This window comes from Megascapheus bottae, chromosome 3 (genome assembly GCF_031878675.1).
Source record: "Megascapheus bottae isolate mThoBot1 chromosome 3, mThoBot2.hap1, whole genome shotgun sequence".
In the NCBI taxonomy this organism is placed as follows: Eukaryota; Metazoa; Chordata; class Mammalia; order Rodentia; family Geomyidae; genus Megascapheus; species Megascapheus bottae.
Window position 1 is genome coordinate 22,824,124 of NC_143511.1, and position 18,781 is coordinate 22,842,904.

At 37.1% G+C, this 18,781-nt stretch overlaps 1 protein-coding gene across 1 annotated transcript in view; it reads right to left on the reverse strand.

Annotated features, from left to right (window-relative positions):
• Positions 1-243: 243 nt before the first annotated feature.
• The window catches only part of Gda (guanine deaminase), a 74,622-nt gene continuing 56,084 nt past the window's right edge, over positions 244-18,781 (reverse strand). The window contains exons 10-14 of the mRNA XM_090329641.1: positions 16,936-17,003; positions 12,334-12,480; positions 9,622-9,752; positions 7,217-7,244; positions 244-5,943 (exon numbers count right to left, since the gene is read on the reverse strand). Of these exons, the coding sequence (XP_090185767.1) occupies positions 5,873-5,943; positions 7,217-7,244; positions 9,622-9,752; positions 12,334-12,480; positions 16,936-17,003 (445 nt within the window). The 3' untranslated portion in view covers positions 244-5,872. The remainder of the gene's footprint in view (positions 5,944-7,216; positions 7,245-9,621; positions 9,753-12,333; positions 12,481-16,935; positions 17,004-18,781) is intronic.

Here is an 18,781-nt window from a genome sequence, read left to right on the forward strand (position 1 = left end):
TCTTGTATTTTATTGGAAACAAGAGTATCATGGACTTTCCTGTCCAGGCTGGCTTCAGATTTCAGTTTCCTTAGTATCTAGGATTACTGATGTGTACCACTGGTTCCTGGCTAGAATACAGTAAGAGACAAAAACAAATGTTTAGAAAGTTGTATGAAGCAGGCTCTCATGCCCTCCATATCTTTGGCTATAGCATCTATGGCTTGTATGATTCTGGTGAGATAAAATAAATCACACAATCAATCAAATGAAACAATAACTTTATTATTACTTACAGAGAAGCAGCAAAAGACAGTTCTAGGATTTGCAGTGAAACAGTTCCCCAAGGCTCAAGAAATCTTCCCAGAGTGGATTAAAACATAGTTCAAAGACTTCAAAAGTACATGGCCCTGAGTTTTATCCACATGGGAACTAGACATGTGAAGCTGAAGCACTGCAGGACAAATCTCTTTTAGGACAGAGAGGTGCAGAGCCAGGAAAGTACTTTCACATTTCCAGTACATTCTACAGTTATTGGAGGACTCAGCAAGAAAAAGGAGAAAAGCTGAGTCACTAAAGCCACCTAGTCCCTTCTCTAGCAATTCACTCAAACATTGAGGATGAATTTGTAGAGTAAATTGACTGTATGTTTTGTGTAAGAACTAAAAAAAATAAAGAAAATACAACAGTGTTAAAACAAACCCATAGATAGGCTGTGTTTCTCTAAAGGGAGAAACCAATTCTTAAAAAAAATGGATCCTTTGTGTTATTTCTTTAGCTTTTATTTCATTAATTTCAGTAATGATTTTTATGCCTTCTATCTGTTTTGGGTTTGATTTGTACTTCTTTTTCTAAGAATTTAACTGTACCATTAGATTATTTGTCCTAGATTTTTTAAAATGTAGGCACTTATAACTAAAAATTTCTCTCTTAGAACTGCCTGTGCTGTGTCACTGTGAACTTAAAGAAAGAAGCACTTCTTTTTCTAGATTGTAGTAGGAGAAATCAAAAGCAATAGTGATTGGGTCTTAAATGGTAGAGCCTTATAGCTTAATATTTTTTTCCAGTCCTGGGCCTTGAACTAGGGCTTGAGCACTGTCCTTGGGCTTCCACAAGGCTAGAGCTCTACCACTTGAGCCACAGTACCGCTTCCAGCTTTTTTTTTTTTTAATGTATATGGTACTGAGGAATTGAACCTGGGTCTTTGTGCATGCTAGGCAGGCACTCTACCACTAGGCCACTCCCAGTCCCTTATAGCTTAATTTTTTTAAAACGCTATGCCTAACTATTACAGGATAGAAGATGAATGTTATTACAGTTAAATATTTTTTTTACTAAAGCATGCTAAAAATAGAAAAGCATTAATGACTCATGTTCCTTCTAGCAGACTTATAGAATTCACAATAACAACAAAGAAAATTCACCATGTAAAAAAAGAATGTGAACACAATCCCATTTATTTTTTTCTGAAGCACAAAGAAGCTCAAATAGCATAATACCAAGAAGCAAATTATACAAATACTGAGAGAAAATGTTCCCATGACTACATATATATATGTATATATATATTTATATATAAATTTTAAGAGCAGCAAGAAGAATTTCAACAACAGTATAGGGTGGTTTCACTAAAGAATGCTTTCTGACAGGATTTTGGGTAAGAAATGAGCAGAAAAATCACTTTTATATAAATTAAGAATGGCATCTATGATTCAAGTCACTTAAGCCCGAAGGACTGGGAGAAGTCCTTTGGCATTTATGTTTGACTTCATTATTGGCCAGTGTGATAGTTTACTAAATTCAGTCTTGATCTATAGCCTAAACCTTCAATTCTCCATCTCATGCCAAGACTGTTGAGAGGAAGGGCAAGTAGGTTTGCCTGTGAAATATCCATAATATCCAATGTCAACTGCATCAGCATTACATCATATAGTGATTGTAAAGGAGATATACAGATGGGGTTACATGTACATCAGGCACTGAGTACATTTTGTCTTGAACAATGTCACATCTTCCCTTATTTTCTTCTAAACCCCACAAATTATATAGTTCACTTTCAATATAGTGTCTAGTGAGTATCACTGCTGAATTAGCTCATCTTCGATCCCACGATATCTGTGTTTTTCCCCTTACTCTCAACAAATCGGTGCTCTGCATTTGAGATCTCTGAGTACTTGTTTAATGTTTTCCATTGTGTTCTTCTTTTACTGCTTTAGAGACATTTATGGAGTGTAAGGTCAAAAGACATATCTAAAGTAGCTAGCAGATCTGAAATTGCAAACTTCACTTTTAGGTCTTTAAAAAGTACCTGAAAATTCTTATCTCTACAATTTAAAAATAATTTCAAATCATTGCCCATCCAACAATTCTTATACCTTAAACAAATTCAGGGCCTTCTTTTTAAACCAGTGAAGGTTTCCTACAAAATATAATAACCTAAAAGCATGCACAACATTGAAAAGATATCCAATAGTTTTGGGTATCATCTAGCTACGTACTACAAGGTAGGCTTGGTACAACATGCCTTCCAGCTTGCCTTTGAAGCTTTCCATATGTTTGGTTCCAGGGTGAAAAAAAGAAGCTTAAAAATAGGAAGAGTCTGATAAAGAGTGAAGATTCAAAGCACACTGCTAGAGATCACATCCATTTCGCATCTTCTAAGATCTCATAGCAGTTGCCAACATGGGTATTCAAAGGGCACACTTCTAAATCAGCCAAGTACAAAGGGAGATTTTCTAAGTTTTCCTTTTTACTGAAGTAGAAAAGAAATTCAGTGTGTCTGCAGGCTAGCAGCATTAACTCAGAAAGGCCCCTTCTTGACAAGAAGGATGTGAGAGTGATCCAGAATATCTTCTTGGATTCTAAAGCTTTGGCAGTTTCAACTGGAAATGTAGCTAGAAGGATGTACAGAAGAGAAGTCTCCTTGGTCTCAGCAAATGCCTAATATCTCGAATATCTTTATCCTTGTATCTTCCATGTTTCCCTCTATTTTATATATGTACAATACATCTTTTTGGATACATTTGTGTCTTTAAAAATGTATCTAAATAGCTGGGCACCTATGGCTCATAAGGCTGAGATCTGAGGATTGAGGTTTGAGATCTGAGGATTGAGGTTCAAAGCCAGCCTGGGCAGGAAAGTCTATGAGACTCTTATTTCCAATAAACTACTCAGAAAAAGCCGGAAGTGGTGCTGTGGCTCAAGTGGTAGAGTTCCAGCCTTGAACACAGAAAGGCTCACAGACGGAGCCCAGGCTCTGAGTTCAAGCCTCAAGACTGGCCAAAAAAATGTATATAGAGGAAAATAACAGAGAAATGAAGCAAACGTGAGAGAAGGATGTAGATGGTGAACTGGAAAGATTTTAATTCTTCCCTGTCAGAGAGCAAACCACAGAAACATAAAATAACAAATGGATTTGGCTTAGAATAGTGCCTCTCCACAATGCACAAAATCAGCTTACATTAAGCAAAGGCAACATTTCAGAGTGCAGAGCATGTGGTCCCATGTATTGTAAATGCCTATAGTACTAAAAACCTGTGCAACATACGGGAACACTGAAGGTGGGGAAATAAAACATGTTAAGTTCTAAGGGATGCAGAGATCAAACTATGTGTGAAACATCTCAACACATCTATTTTTATGTGAAAGGTTATTCAGGTATTAACATATGATCAGGGCAAAAGTGAACATTGGATACATTGGTGTCAGATGTCCATTATTCCTGCTTCTGATACTACACATATTTATATTACTGCCTGTAAATTCTAAGTCTAGGTGAACACTGATGCTTCACATCAACATTAATGAAGAGGTTAAGGCTAGAAACTTGCAAAAGCTGGAAATAGCTGTTGCCTATTTGTTGTTCCCACCCATTATATCTAAAAGCTGCTAAACCTGCATGTGACACCTAAGACACTTCGTAAGGGCTAAGACCTTCGGCAGAAGTCAAAAGATAGAGCAGAAAACACTAGCACTGTAAAAAGAAAATGTGGTAAATAAATTTGATGTGATTCTGAAATTAGAAATACAGACTGAGAGTAGAAATTGGATATGCTCAGTTACTTAATAGCCTACAAAAACCAACAATTGTTTATTGTATTAAAAAGACTAAAACAGGGCGGGGGGGGGAGGGAATGGGCACCATGACATGAGAAAGGGTATCAATGTTTGTGAAGTAATGCACCTTCTATCTGGTGAATATAATGTAACCCTTCTATTAATTACAATAAAAATATATGGAAAAAAAGACTAAAACAATTCCTATCTTTAGATATAGTCTTTATATTATCAAATTTGAAAGTTTTCCTACTAGGAAAAAAGTATCAGGACAAATGACTGCTGAATTAGCATGAATACACGAAAATAACATTTACATTGAAGAAGAGAGAGAAATTACATTCTTAGTTCTGTAAATATGGAATTTGTAGTAAAGTTTTCTATTGCATGGCAAAATTAAACAGTTATACCTAAAATGTAGGAATGTTATGATATATTAAGAAAATCTATTCTCCCTCCCTTTTTGTTTATAGTAGTTGTAATAAATAGAAAATTATAAGATTCACATGAGAATCACATCAATTCTTTCTAAGGATTTATCATAAATTCATCATTTGCTTTTAGTTTTTCTGTTACAAAAAAGAACCCTACAGTAGTTAATTAGGATGCATAAAATCACCTTTAATTTGCTTAATGTTCTCAAATGTCTACTGCAGTTAATGTGTAAGTTCTGTTAAGGTAAATAGTAAGAGACTATACAATTTTTATCATCATGAAATTCTAATTTCTGGGGAAAGTAATAAAAATGGAAAAGACAATTAAATAAAATAGAGTGCTTTCTGCATACAGATTCTGAAGAGTTCTAAATAATATTGAGAAGAATTTGTTCTACAATTTAAAGTTGATGCATTAATATGATGCTAATGCACCAGGCTGATACATTAGCATGATATTTCCAATAACTATGGTGTCCTTTTAGTTAGAATATTTCCCCTTAGGACAGGTCTAGGGTGCCCAGTACTTGTAGTTAGTGAGGACTGACATCTACACAGAAATAGAGAATAGCATTTGTTTCTCTTCTAACTCAACAGAAGCAGTTTTAACACCACACACTTTCAAATTAGGACATTTTAAAAGTACACGGAAATACAACTACTTATAGCATATATTTTTATGAATAATATCCCTAAGAGACTTTAAACCTTTAATACTCAACTTTTTTCAAACACTTTGAAGCACAGAATTATATATTTAGATAAAACAAAACATGTGGCATTCAGCTTCTGACATCCATCCTGAAAGATGTCAGAGCCTAACAATAACACATCTCTGAAATGCAAATTGCATTAGGTGCAGATTTCCAAAACAAAATCTAGAAAGCATTTCAAAAAACCAGTAAATTCTCTTTGAAATGAATATGTTTTGTATATAATTTTCAAGAAATCTGGAATGATTTCCCAAGTTTTGTTCACAGTCTTAGCTTCTCATTCCTCATGAAATACTCTTGGATCCATATTCCATTTCCTAATTTTCACAATTAATAGCTCAATGTATCTAATCATGTGGGGATATCTTTTCCCTCTACCATCTCCCTATATGGAAAAGATTTATTTCAATCATACAATAAACATACCATCAGCAATAACATTCCCTTGAGCTGAATAAAGCTGATCAGCTCAAAAGGGAGACATTTTCATAAGAATATGAAAGCTCCCAGCCAGAGAGGAGAATCAGTGCACTTCCTTCAAACAATTTACCAAGTCAACACTGGAACTAGACACAGAAAGAGAGAGTCATCCAAGAACAAGGTGCTACTTTGACTTTCTAACCATGCCTGGGCACAAGGGAGATGAAGAATCACTTTATCCCAGGAGACATTCATCAATGTTCGGGCATCTTAAACGGAGCTGGAAAATGGAACCACTAGCTTTCCACCCACATAAACCTCCTCAATATTTCGATCATCTCCTGAAAGGAAAAACAAACACACAAAAAATCATTTATAAAGTGCTTTGAGAATCAATCATTAGTTTAATTGCCACTGATTGCAATTTAAAACAAAACACTTCCAAAGAGAGGACACACAAGGCAAAAGCTAGTGTCTCTCACTCTCTTTTATTTTCTTGTCTCCAGAGGTTTGTAATCAGGTCAGGATGGTATAGCTTACTTGAAGATCAGGGTCTGAATTCTTTACCTGTGGTAAACATCACATGAAGTTACATTAACTTTCTGCTGACTTACATTTCTAGCCCAGGTGGAATACGAGTTCTTAAGCTTTTCTTTCAAACAACTGTGAAACCTGATGTAACAAGCATTATCTGAAGAGCGGAGGTCAGGTCTAGCCAGTGCCATATCATTCACATGGGGAATGGTGGGATCTGGCATCTTGTCTTCATGCTGGGTGAAGCCACTGCCTCCTGAATCCCTGGATACAGGGACCAGCACTTGGCTGATAAATTACAAAACCTGTCAGTGCAGTTTCCTGTGATCCTGCCCACCCCCAACCCCTCTCTAGGCCTGATCCTATTTAGGCTCAGACCTGCTCAGGCACAGGTCCCCAGTTACTGTTCCTTGGGCTCATCTCTGCTCTTACCATAGCATCCCAGTTCAGCTCTCCATTGGAGCTGGATTGGTTTGTTGGAATTGTTTTTGTTGTTTCTGTCCTCTGCAGCCTTTTAACTACATTAAGTGTATATGGGGGCCGCAGGCCTTTATAACAATTTGACTGCTAATGTTCTGATAAAGACTCCAGGATTCTACCTCTCAAAATGTGGCTTCTCCTAATTTCTACCTTACAAATCTCCCTATCTCACAATCACTCACCATTGAATTCACTATGGAAGGGAGGGAGGGGGAAAACTTCACTGCCTGCTGTTTCTCTCTTTCTAAGGGAATAGAATCACATGGAAGTTGTTGAACGTCCCTATGATATCCACTGCATACTGTACCCAATGTGGGGAACAGAATAAGAAGAGGGGGTTACACATGAAGCTCTCTCCTCTTCTGCCTTTCTGTTTCTCAGCTTGAGTTTTATGAATAAATGCTTTGGGGGTCATTGTGCATTTCAGAGATTATCTTTAAATATGTTGCCATAATCAGGCCTGAATTTGGGAACTGTTAAACTAAAATGAATCAAGGTAGATTAACAAACACAAAGCTTAACACACTATATACATACAGAAAGTTATGTCAAAGAAAAGGACAAAATTTTTATTTAACACAGAGGTGTCTATTTACCTACCGAGATAGAGAAACTTCTGGATAACAGCCTAAAATGGAAAGTAAAGGTAGTAAGAAATAATAGTTAGTATATTTAGAAAAGAAAATTCAATGTTTGTGAAGTAATGCACCTTCTATCTGATGAGTATAATGTAACCTTTCTATTAATTACAATAAAAATATATGAAAAAAATAAAGAAAAGAAAATTCACAGTAGTCATTGGCAAAGTCCAGGAATAAATTTATTTTCTCAATGGCAAAGTGCTCTATTTCTGTTAATTAAAAAAGAAATAGTCTTTTCAAAAGAAAACCCCAGGGGCTAGGAATTTAGCCTAGTGGTAGAGTGCTTGCCTAACATGCATGAAGACCCAGGTTCGATTCCTTGGTACTACATACATAGAAAAAAGCCAGACGTGGTGCTGAGGCTCAAGTGGTAGAGCTCTGGCCTTGAGAAAGTCCAAGGACTGTGCTTAGGCCCTGAGCTCAAGCCCAGGACCGGCAAAAAAAGAAAATCCCCCAAAACAACAACAACCAAAGATAACCCACTCACTATTAACAAATGTTTACTCCAAACTAGAAAGTTCTTGGTATAAAATCTTGAATTCTTCAAAGGGGACAGTATTATATAAATTAAGGAAATCAATTTAATAAAGTTCTTCAAATATTTCATGTAAATAAAAGAACTATATGAATGACATTATTCTCTAGTATAAAAAGTTCAGACTAATTCTTTAAGGAAATAGAAGAAGCAATCCAAAATTTCGTACGGAATAAAAAAAGAACCCGTATAGCAAAAACAGTTCTTAACAGAAAGAACAGCGCTCAAGGAATATCAATACAAAACTTTAGACTCTTTTACAGAGCTATGGTAACCAAAACAGCTTGATACTGGCACAAAAACAGGCCTGAGGACTAATGGAATAGAACTGAAGTACCAGAAATCAACCTGTAGACCTATGGACACCTAATCTTTGGTAAGGGAACCCCAAAATAGAATGGAACAAAGCCTTTTCAACATGTGGTGCTGGCAGAACTGGTTAAGAACCTGCAGAAAAGTAAAGTTGGATCCTTCTATGTCACCCTGCACCAGGATTAATTCCAAATAGATCAAAGACCTCAGGGTAAAAGCAGATACCCTGAAAACTTTACAAGAAGGAATAGGAGATACACTAGGTCTCCTTGGCATAGGTTGAAACTTTCTTAATAAAGACCCCAAAACACAACAAATTAAAGACAATTTGGACAAATGGGACTGCATTAAACTGCAGAGCTTCTGTATGGCAAAGGACAGACGTAGCTAGCAAGTTAAATAGAAAGCCCACAGAGTGAGAGAAGATCTTCACTATCCATATAATAAACAAAGGCCTCATATCTAAAATATATCTATAACTAAAAAATGGAATCGCTCCAAAAAACAATCATCCATTAAAAGACTTAAAGAGAGACTTCTCTGAAGAGGAAATAAGAATGGCTTATAGATACAGGAAGAAAGCTCGACATCTCTGGCCATACAAGAAATGCCAATAAAAACAACTTTGAGATTCCATCTCACTCCAGTTAGAATAGCCATGATCAAGAAATCTAATAACAGATGCTGGAGGGGATGTGGCCAGGAGGGATCATTACTACACTGTTGGTGAGAGTGTAAACTCATTCAACCACTATGGAAAGCAATATGGCGATTCCTCAAAAGACCAAACATAGAGCTCCCCTATGAGCCAGCAATTCCACTATTTGGCATTTACTCCATCATCCAGAAACAAGGATAGACTAAACCCACTAGCACAATGATGTTCATTGCAGCACTATTTACCACAACAAAGATATGGAACCAACCCAAATGTCCCTCAGTAGATGACTGGATCAAAATGTGGTGCTTATATGCACAATGGAATTCTATGCTGCCATCAGAAAGAATGACATAGCCCCATTTGTAAGGAAATGGAAAGACTTGGAAAAAATCATATTAAGTGAAGTAAGCCAGACCCAAAGGAACATAGGCTCAATGGTCTCCCTCATTTGTAATAATTAGTACACATCTAGGACTCTCCTAGCTATGAGTCTTGAAAATAAGTTACTTACCTTCACTAAGCCTCACTATCTGTACCATTAACACAATGATATTAATTGTTTTTACTCTCTCTGGAGGTTGTTCTTATAATTAAACAAAATTATAAAAGAAAATGTTTAGCCTCACATCTATTTAATGCATGTATCAAGAGCTCAACAGCTGCTGGCTGTATTGTGACTGCTTAGCCAAATGCATTCAAATACACAAGTGCACTACAAAATAAATGTTGCAATGAATAGAAGCATTCTCAATATTCCTGTCATAGAAGGATCATTACCAAATCTGTTTCAGATTGTGATGCATTCCATTAGACTCTTTCTGTTTCAGGGGAGCTGTTAGTGGCTTCCTTGACTCACCTCAGAAATATCACCCAGAACCTCCCCATAGAAGAGATCAATGGGAGAGTCGGAGGCTTTGGGGTTGATCAGAAGAGCATCAAACTCCTTGCCCACTTCAAAATTTCCAATCTCACTTTCCAGCCCCAAAGCTGCAGAAGGGAGGAAAGGGGAATTCTAAGTCAGTACTGCAAGACATCCAACCACACAAAGGACAGAATCTGCCAACATATAACTAGGCTAGGTGGGGAAAGGGTGGCGGGGAGGGGGAATTAGTATCTTAATAGTAGTGAGGTAGAAAATTGTTCTCTCAGTCCAATAGGTCACAAAGCTTCTATTTGCAGAAAGCGGAAAAAGCAGAAGAAAGTGAAATCTAAGAATAAAAGTAGTTCCCTTCATCATCACCATATTAATTCTGATGATGTTTTCCTTTCAGCTCTGTTAGTACAGTTCTGAGCCAGCTGGCCTGTTTTTTTGTTTATCATTCTAAGAAACATGCATGATGCAATGAATGTCCAATCTCTTCCTTTCCCCAATACTTCTACCCCTTTGCTTTTGTGTTCTTTTTGTCCCATGAAATTGCTGACCAGCTTTATTTTTATGGTTGTGAAATAAACTTCAAATATGTAAATAATATTTTTGGATATTTTTCAATGAAAGGATGAACTCCTATTAATGCTTTGGAACAGGAAACTCATCTTTCAACATGAACAGATCCTCATAACTCAAGAGTCCTGATGATAATAGTAGGCCTATTCTCTTTTTTGTAACCTGAAAGGGTTTTTGTTTGGGTTTGCCTGAAAGGGAGAGGGAAGGGCTGAATGTGCCATATAAAGCATTGGAGATTTCCTCTTCCTTTACCAAGTATGCTCTACCATTTTTTCTTTGCTTTTAGCATATAGACAAGCATGCCCTTGTAATGACTACAGTCAATCTAAAATTGTTGCATGCTTAATGGATCAGATAACCAGGTACATTTTGCCAGGGTCAAGACAAGTTTAATAATGTATATAAAAATAATTGGGCCTTGCAGGAAAATCTGAACATTTCAAGAAGAAACAGAAAAGGACATAATCCTTTTAGTGAATTCATAAATGTAGATTGTTGCAAATGAACTCAGCTGGGCTGGTGATCAACTCAAATGCATTTTAGGAACTGCAGTTTTGCTGCCTTTGAAGCAAAATCTTGGCTCTACTAAGATGATTTATAGGCATCTTGGTTTTGAGAGAGAACAAAGTTGTGACGCAACTTCATCTCACTTCACTCGAGCTATGGCAGAGATATCAGCTAAGGAAAAGAAATTCCATCAGAATTAAGCCAGTGTCTCTGAAACACAAATGTCCCAGCTATACTCTAAGGTATAACTGATTTGGTGGGTATCTCATTTCAGTTTGATCGATATCAGGATCTCGATGAGCAAATCCAATCAGTCTAGAATACAAGAGTACTGTTCAATTCCTCTTGTTTGCACCGTGAAACAGACCGTAGAACAACTCAAACCAAACTCAGATGTGCGAATACAACGGTTGGGTAGAGAAGAGAGAGTCCTCTTTGAAAGAATAGATGATTTGAAATTTACAATTTTATTGTTTAAAATTTGAAATTTTAGAAAACAAAACCACAAGGCTTAGGGAAATACAAAGACTATAAACATTACTTTCTTTTATGGTGTCTATTGCAATTCAAAACACTCAAAGTTGCTCTTAAACAGTACTGGTTATGATCATTCTCCATTTTTGCCTTACAATACTATGCTTATCTGTGTCTCAACAGCTACTTTTGATTTTATGGTAATTTCACTGTCATAAAATGCACTGCATTTTTAATATAACTTAAAGTAGTATGATTATACTTTCCATATTTTTGCATAAAAATGCAGTTAAGCTGGAAAACTAAGGAAAGCTGATGAGCAATATTTGCATATCAACTACTTATAGTTTTAAATCTTTCTTCCTTTAAAGTATATGGGCTACCCAGAGATTTGCAAAGGTTATCACAGTGTGGAGAGTGGGGAATAGGCAGAAGTATTTATTCCAGCATTGATTTGTTTTTTGCCAGTCCAGGGGCTTGCACTCAGGGCCTTGGCACTGTCCTTTGACACTTTTTTTGCTCAAAGCTAGTGCTCTGCCACTTAAGCCACAACACCACTTCTGGCTTTTTCTGTGTATATGGTACCGAGGAATTGAACCCAGGGCTTCCTGTGTGCTAGGCAAGCATTCTACCACCAGGCCACACTCCAGGCCCAGCATTAATTTTTTTTTTTGGATTAAAATCTTGGCACATGGTAGTTTAAATGATGTATAGACTTCATTGTCTCTTTGTGAAATTAATAATTGATTGTGAGGCTCCAATATGGACATGAATGTACTGTATTACCTGGTAACTTTTCACATAATACGAGCTCAGTAAATTATGATTATCTCTTTCACTATTAAGATTATTGCCCAGGCTGAGAGAAAATACCTGATATAATGGAAGAGTGGATAATTTTAAAAAGAATTCATATGCATGTCACTGACGTAAATATCCATTAAGGAGATGGCTAGGATAGTCATGTATCACACAAGGATCCACTGTGAATTCAGTGAAAGAATGATTCTTTGACCACATAACTGAACATGCTTTTCTGGGTAAATTTTGAGTGGATCAGATGAGACATGACAGTCACACACATGAGAGACACATGATCAGCAGGACTGTACATTTTGTCTGAGGAAAATCAAGACTCATTACCTTGGCTTCCTCCAAGAGTAGCTAGTCTGAAGACTTCTTTGACTGTGAGGCCTTTCTCATTTACTTTATTAATTAAAAGGATATTGGAAACCATCACTGCTCTTCTGATTGCATCAAGCATGGAGTAGGAATAACCACCAGCCACATCTACAGTAGGCAAAATAAAGCCCAAGAGTAACTTTATGAACATAAATAAGAAACAGGTAAGGCAAGTAAAGTTGGTTTTGCCATTGCTTTAAGTGGCAGACACACTCTCTTTAACATACACAAGGAAAAGCTCCTATCTATGAACATAGGATAGTTACAATCCAAACCAACATTTAAATGGATTAAAGCTTATCATTACTATCATATACCCATTACCCCCCCACACACACATTTTCTAGGGCTACTGCAACAAGTTATCACAAATTTCCTAAACAGAAATCATTCCCTCTCCCATCCCCTTCCCCAGTTTAACTGTGTAGGTCTAGTCTCTGCTTCCATCTTCAAATTGCCTCTCTCTCTATGTCTTAATGAACCATTCCCTTCTTTGTCTCTTAATAAGGACATGGGTTATTAGATTTAGGATCTTCTCCATTTCAGAATGATTTCATCTTGATCCTCACCTTAAATATATCTACAAGATCTTTATTCCAAATGAGACCACAGTTTCAGTTTTGGATATCTTTTGGAGATCTCAGGTCAACCCAAATGGTTAATAAAGTGAAGTGGAAAAAAAATCTCCAAGTACTCATTGAACTCTTGCAGAAATCATTCAGCGATGACTACATAGTTGTGGAGAAAATTCTGATATTCTTTTACATGAGTATAAATTAATTCATAGTCATAAATTATACAGGTCATTCATAAGACCAAAGAAGGATATTCTTAGGAGAGGAAAACAAAGGTACCACAGTTATAGGAACATGAACATATAAAATGATGCTTATTGAAATGAACTTCAAGAAATGGAAACAAGAGGTTTTGTCATTTTGCTTTTTTTCCTTCCTCTTCCTTTGTAGATAGTACTCTGTTTAGAATAACAACACTTTTCCGGATTCCCTAACTCATATGCTCTATATTTCAATACTGACCTAAGCAGAAATTTATAGCCTGCATGGGTTGCCCTTTTTTTTAAATTATCATTATTAGCATCTACTGACTTTACAAAGCAATAGGTTTCACTGTGGCAATTCTATGCACACATATATCAAGCTTTAATCATGTCTGTCTTCCTTCTTCTATCCTCTTCTCTTTATTCCCCTCCTTTAGTCTCCTTCCCAGACTCCTCAAATCCCTCTTTTTCAGGTCATATTTGTTTGTTCACTGGTTTATTTGCCACATATGACAGAAAACATATAATAGTTGTCTCTTGTGTCTGGCTTATTTGGGCTGCTATGGTTTTTGTATTATGCTCTTACTTCCCTATACAGTGGCCCTTCCCTTTGCCTCTCCCCAATCAGATGATAGAGATTCTCAAGAAATTTTTCCAAAGGGTTCTGACAAGAATGTTTTCCAGGCCGGAAATTTGGCTTAGTGGTAGGATACTTGCCTACTATGCATGAAGGCCTAGGTTCGTTTCCTTGACATCACATACATAGAAAAGGCCAGAAGTGGTGCTGTGACTCAAGTGGTAGAGTACTAGCCTCGAGAAAGACCAAGGACAGTGCTCAGGCCTTGAGTTCAAGCCCCAAGACTGGAAAAAAAAGGTAATATTTTCCAAGCCCTTGCAAATTTGAGAGGTTTGTTTCCTTCAAACATGGGGGGGAAATTTGGTTAGCTGTTGTTTTGTTGACTAATTATGGTTTTGCCTCCAAACTCTGCCTTGCCTTTGGTATTGTGTATACTAACAAAAGCATCTAAAAGATAATTGGCATTTAATTATTTATTTGATAACTGTTTTTTTCCTTTGCACCAGTGTTTCAGAAATTTGCTTTTCTCATAATTAAGCTATTCTTTATTAAACTATCTTGCCAAAACATGCTAATTTATTTTAGCCTACCACAGGAGGACACGACCTATAGTATGAGGTTAAAAAACCTTAAATCTATAAGGGAGGGGAAATTGAGATATAAAACTTATGTTTTGAAAATAATGGAGTACAATGTGGCTATTAGGAAACAATTTTGAAGTAGCATTCCCCAAATCAATGAGCTAATGCATCAAAGTTAAGCAAACATTTGGTCAATAAATAACTATTCCTTCCTCTTTAAGTGAATATTGATTGACCCATGATGTGAGCCAGGCACTATATAAACCACTGTGCATGCATTTTTTCCCCTTTAATGCTCAAAACAAGCTTATGAGATAGATATATTTATAAGTGCTATTGTGATGTTGTAGAAGTCAGGAAATAAATCATTAAAATATCAGAACAATTTTCTTAAGCTGTTAGAGCTCCTAAGTGACAGCAAGAACTTTCCTTACATGTTGTAGGCCAGAGGTATATCTAGCTCAAGGCCAAAAAGTGGAGTCATGTGATGCATTTTAAATTCTGTGGACCAAATCTTAGGAAAATCTATAAACAATATTTATTCAACTCATGTATATCTTCTAATTTTTCCATATTAACTAACTTCAGTAAAGGTTTGGATTTTTTTCTAAATCAGAAAGGCTTTTCAGTGAATAAAATAACTAGAAAGATAAAATAACTAAAATCATACTTCCACATCCTGGGATATATCCACAAATTAAAACTTGAATAAAAAAATAAACAAATAAAACCTGTGCCGGGCGCAATAGCTCACATCTGTAATCCTAGATATTCAGGAGGCTGAGATCTGAGAATCTTGATTCAAAGCCAGCACAGATACTAAAGTCTGTGATACTCTTATCTCCAATTAACCACTAGAAAACTGGAAATGGTGCTGTGGCTCAAGAGATAGGACAGTAGCCTTGAGCTACAGCGCCCAGGCCCAAAGTTCAAGCCCCACAACTGACAAATAAATAAATAAAACCTTACTTTAATTGTACATAAAAAGTGGTAAAAGCACACACATCTCTTGTAAATATACATGTATATACATATATATATATAATCATGCATATTATTATGTGTTTAACTGAGTTGTGCAATATTGCAGAAAATGATTAAAAGCAAACAACCTGCAGTATCCATGTGCAGTATAACTTAAGGCTCTAAAATATCAAGATGACAAGTGCATCAACAACAGAAAATAAAGGTATCACGTGATCTCAGTCATATGTTCTTTGATTTCATAGAAGTTGAACATAGAACAGTGATTACTACCAAATGCTGTAGAAAATTGGGGAAGGGAGAGCTGGGAGAAGTTTCGGGATAAGATATTAAGTGATAGGTAGCCAGGGGAGATAAGTTCTGGTGTATTATTGTACAACACATCAGCTAGAATTGGTGACATTGCATTGTACTGTATGTTTCAAAGCATCTAGAAGAAGAAAAAATGAATATGTTAACCACCTACAAACAGAGATGTTTAAGGAGACAGGTATATTCACCCTGAATTAAATGTTAGACAGCATAGTGCATGTATAGAAATATCACATGATATTCCACTTATGTAAGAGTGTTCATGGTACTTGAAAGAAATTGAAAAAATAAAAAGGAGTCTTTAGGCTCTATAAACCTCCCTTCCTTCCATCTTTTAAGTAAATTTTAGTTTGGATAAACCCAGGGACACAGGGCATGAGTATACCAAGATTTTCAGGCCTACGAATCACTTTGAGTAAGCAATTTAAATGCCCAGGTGAGAAAGCAGGTACCCCTAATCCTGCAGCCACTTGGGGTGTCTTTCAGCTTGGCAAGGCACACATGAGACTCCCTGTGGAGGAGTGAGCAGTCTCTTTTGGCCACATTCTGTTTAAAAAGAACTGGTTCTTATCATACCTGAGAATTCCCAGGGCTGGCACAGACTGAAATGTGCTCGTGATGGCAAATCAGTGTGTTGATGTTATTGCAAATTCAGATCCAAATCACACAATGCAGAATACAAATCCAAATCATTCAAACTTAGCCAGAAGAACAAAATAAAAGGGAAGGGAGGGAATCAAGAAATTAAAAGAAAACAACCCGTGAAACAATTGAGGAAAATCATCCTTCACAATCACTACCCTCCAAAAAGATAATATCTTTTGTTTTTAGCATAATGACTTTTGAAGATGAGTGCATTAGTGTGCTCAACCTTTTGCCTTCACATACATATGTGCTCCTCCAGCTTCAGACTTTCTTATTTGGTTAGATACTTAAAAAGAAGTCACTGCCAGATAATAGGATTAGTTTCTTTGGTTGTCTTAGTTTCGGTTTGTGCGCAGTACTGGAGCTTGAACTAGGGTTTCATGCTCTCATTTGGCTTTTTCATTAAAGGCTGGCACTCTACCACTACCACTGGTGCCACACCTCCATTTCCAGCTTTCTACTGGTTAAGTGGAGATCAGAATCTCATGGACTGTTCTTCCCAGTCTGGCTTTGAATTGCAATCGCCAGATCTCAGCCCCTGGAAAGCTAAGATTACAGGTATGAGTTACCAGTGCCTGACCAAAGTCACTATTTCCCAGCACAGGACCGTCGCCTGCAAAAGTCATATTAGTTGTTCCTTCATTGGTTGACCATGTTACCATAGCTTCAAAGGGTAAACTACTAACCTGTTCCCAGCCCTATCTTCACTTGGTGTTTCAGGACTTCAAGAACATTCAGAAAGCCACTGCTCAACCTGGAGAGAGAGAAAGAGTGTGGAGAGAAAGAGAAAGAGAGAGAGAGAGAGAGAGAGAGAGAGAGAGAGAGAGAGAGAGAGAGAGAGAGAGAGAGGAGAATCCTGGTTAAATAGTATTTTCCAACTACCTTAAAGAGTTTGTTATGTGCGTACTGTGTAAACTATAGTTATTTATGTATAAATCTTTCAGCAGACCCACTTTGACTATAGCATTGTCTTGGGTTTCTAAGAATGTCCTTTAGTTTCCCTTATCTTTTGAGAACCATGGTACATCTTCATAAACAGATAAACAAGAGAAAAAGTCTCTTAACAGAGATTAAATAAATTGATTAACCAATCAAATGATATATGTACAATGTGCACAACAGCCTTTCAGTGAAAACCCAAGGACAGAATTCTCTATGGTTTTATGCTTTAATTTGATAACTTTGCAGACAATTGATTGGGTAAAAGAGATTTTATCCAATGCTAAGATCAAACTTCAATTGGGTAAGAAACCCCAGAAATGCCTGATATTTAGATGTTTTTTTCTCTGTGGGTAGAAGTTTGTGTTTTAACTTCGAACATGTTGTACAATTTATGCAAAGGATTCTATAGTCTTCTCTTATGAGACCATGAGGTTATCACTAAAGACACAAGCTTTTCTTTCATGGAAGGCTTCTTTTTTTTCTGTTCTCTTTTTCTTTTGGCAGTCCTGGGGCTTGAACTCAGGGCCTGGGGACCGACCTAGAGCTTTCTCAAGATTATCACTCTACCACTTGAGCCATAGCCACTTCAGGCTTTTTTTTTTTTAGTGAGTGTATGTGGTACTGAGAAATCAAACCAAGAGCTTTGTGCATGCCAGACAAGCATTCTACCACTAGGCCACATTCCTGGCCATAGGGAGTTTGAAAATTCATAGCCTCTGGAGCTCAGTGAAGCACTCCAGAAGGCCTCTTGTGTGTCTATCGGTCGTTCCCCTACTCTTACTGACAGCCACCTGTGCCATTCACAAAGTCCCTAGAATTCCGGCTGTTGACACATGTCAGCCTTAGGAGAAGGATTTTCACTAGGATACCCTGCTCTGCCCTTGTTGCTGAAGGTCAAAAGTTCCAGGGACTTAATGCTCCCACCCAGGCAGCTTTCTACAAATCACAGCAGAATGTTCCTATCTACTTCATAACCCTGTGATTGGGTTGGTGAAGAATGAAACTAGACAAGTCCACAAGGTGACTGATGACACATTCCTTATCGCTTTCCCTTTGTCTGCCCTACTTCTTATAAAGGTACCTTGTAAGATCATTTCCCAAACTATTTGTGCAAGCATGGTTCTTATTTTTGTTTGTTTTGTGTTTTTCAAGCATTGATTTTTAATCCAGCATCCATGGACTAGCATCATGGATTGATGAGGTCACAAAAATTAGATTAGGGACTGGGCCATTTAGGGACTGATTTGTTTTCTTCTTCAGTACTTAAGTTTGAACTCAAGGCTTCAACATGGCCAGAGGAATGCTATACCACTTGCTCTGCGCTGCTCATTAGCCCTTTTCTGTTTTGTTTGTTGCCTTTGGATAGGGTCTTGAATTTCTGCTTCCACAGGCTTGGGATGGGGATTCTCCGAGCCTCTGCCTCCCTCTCACAGGCCAAGTCACTGCTGCTGTGCCTGGGTTTCCCTAGAGCTCTAAGTTACAATTCTTTTCTGACTTCCTTATGAACCCACAATCCTTCAGGAGGTTAACAAATGTTACACATAATGCTTTCATGTTCTACAGAACTAAATTGGTAGAGGTCTCTTCTGG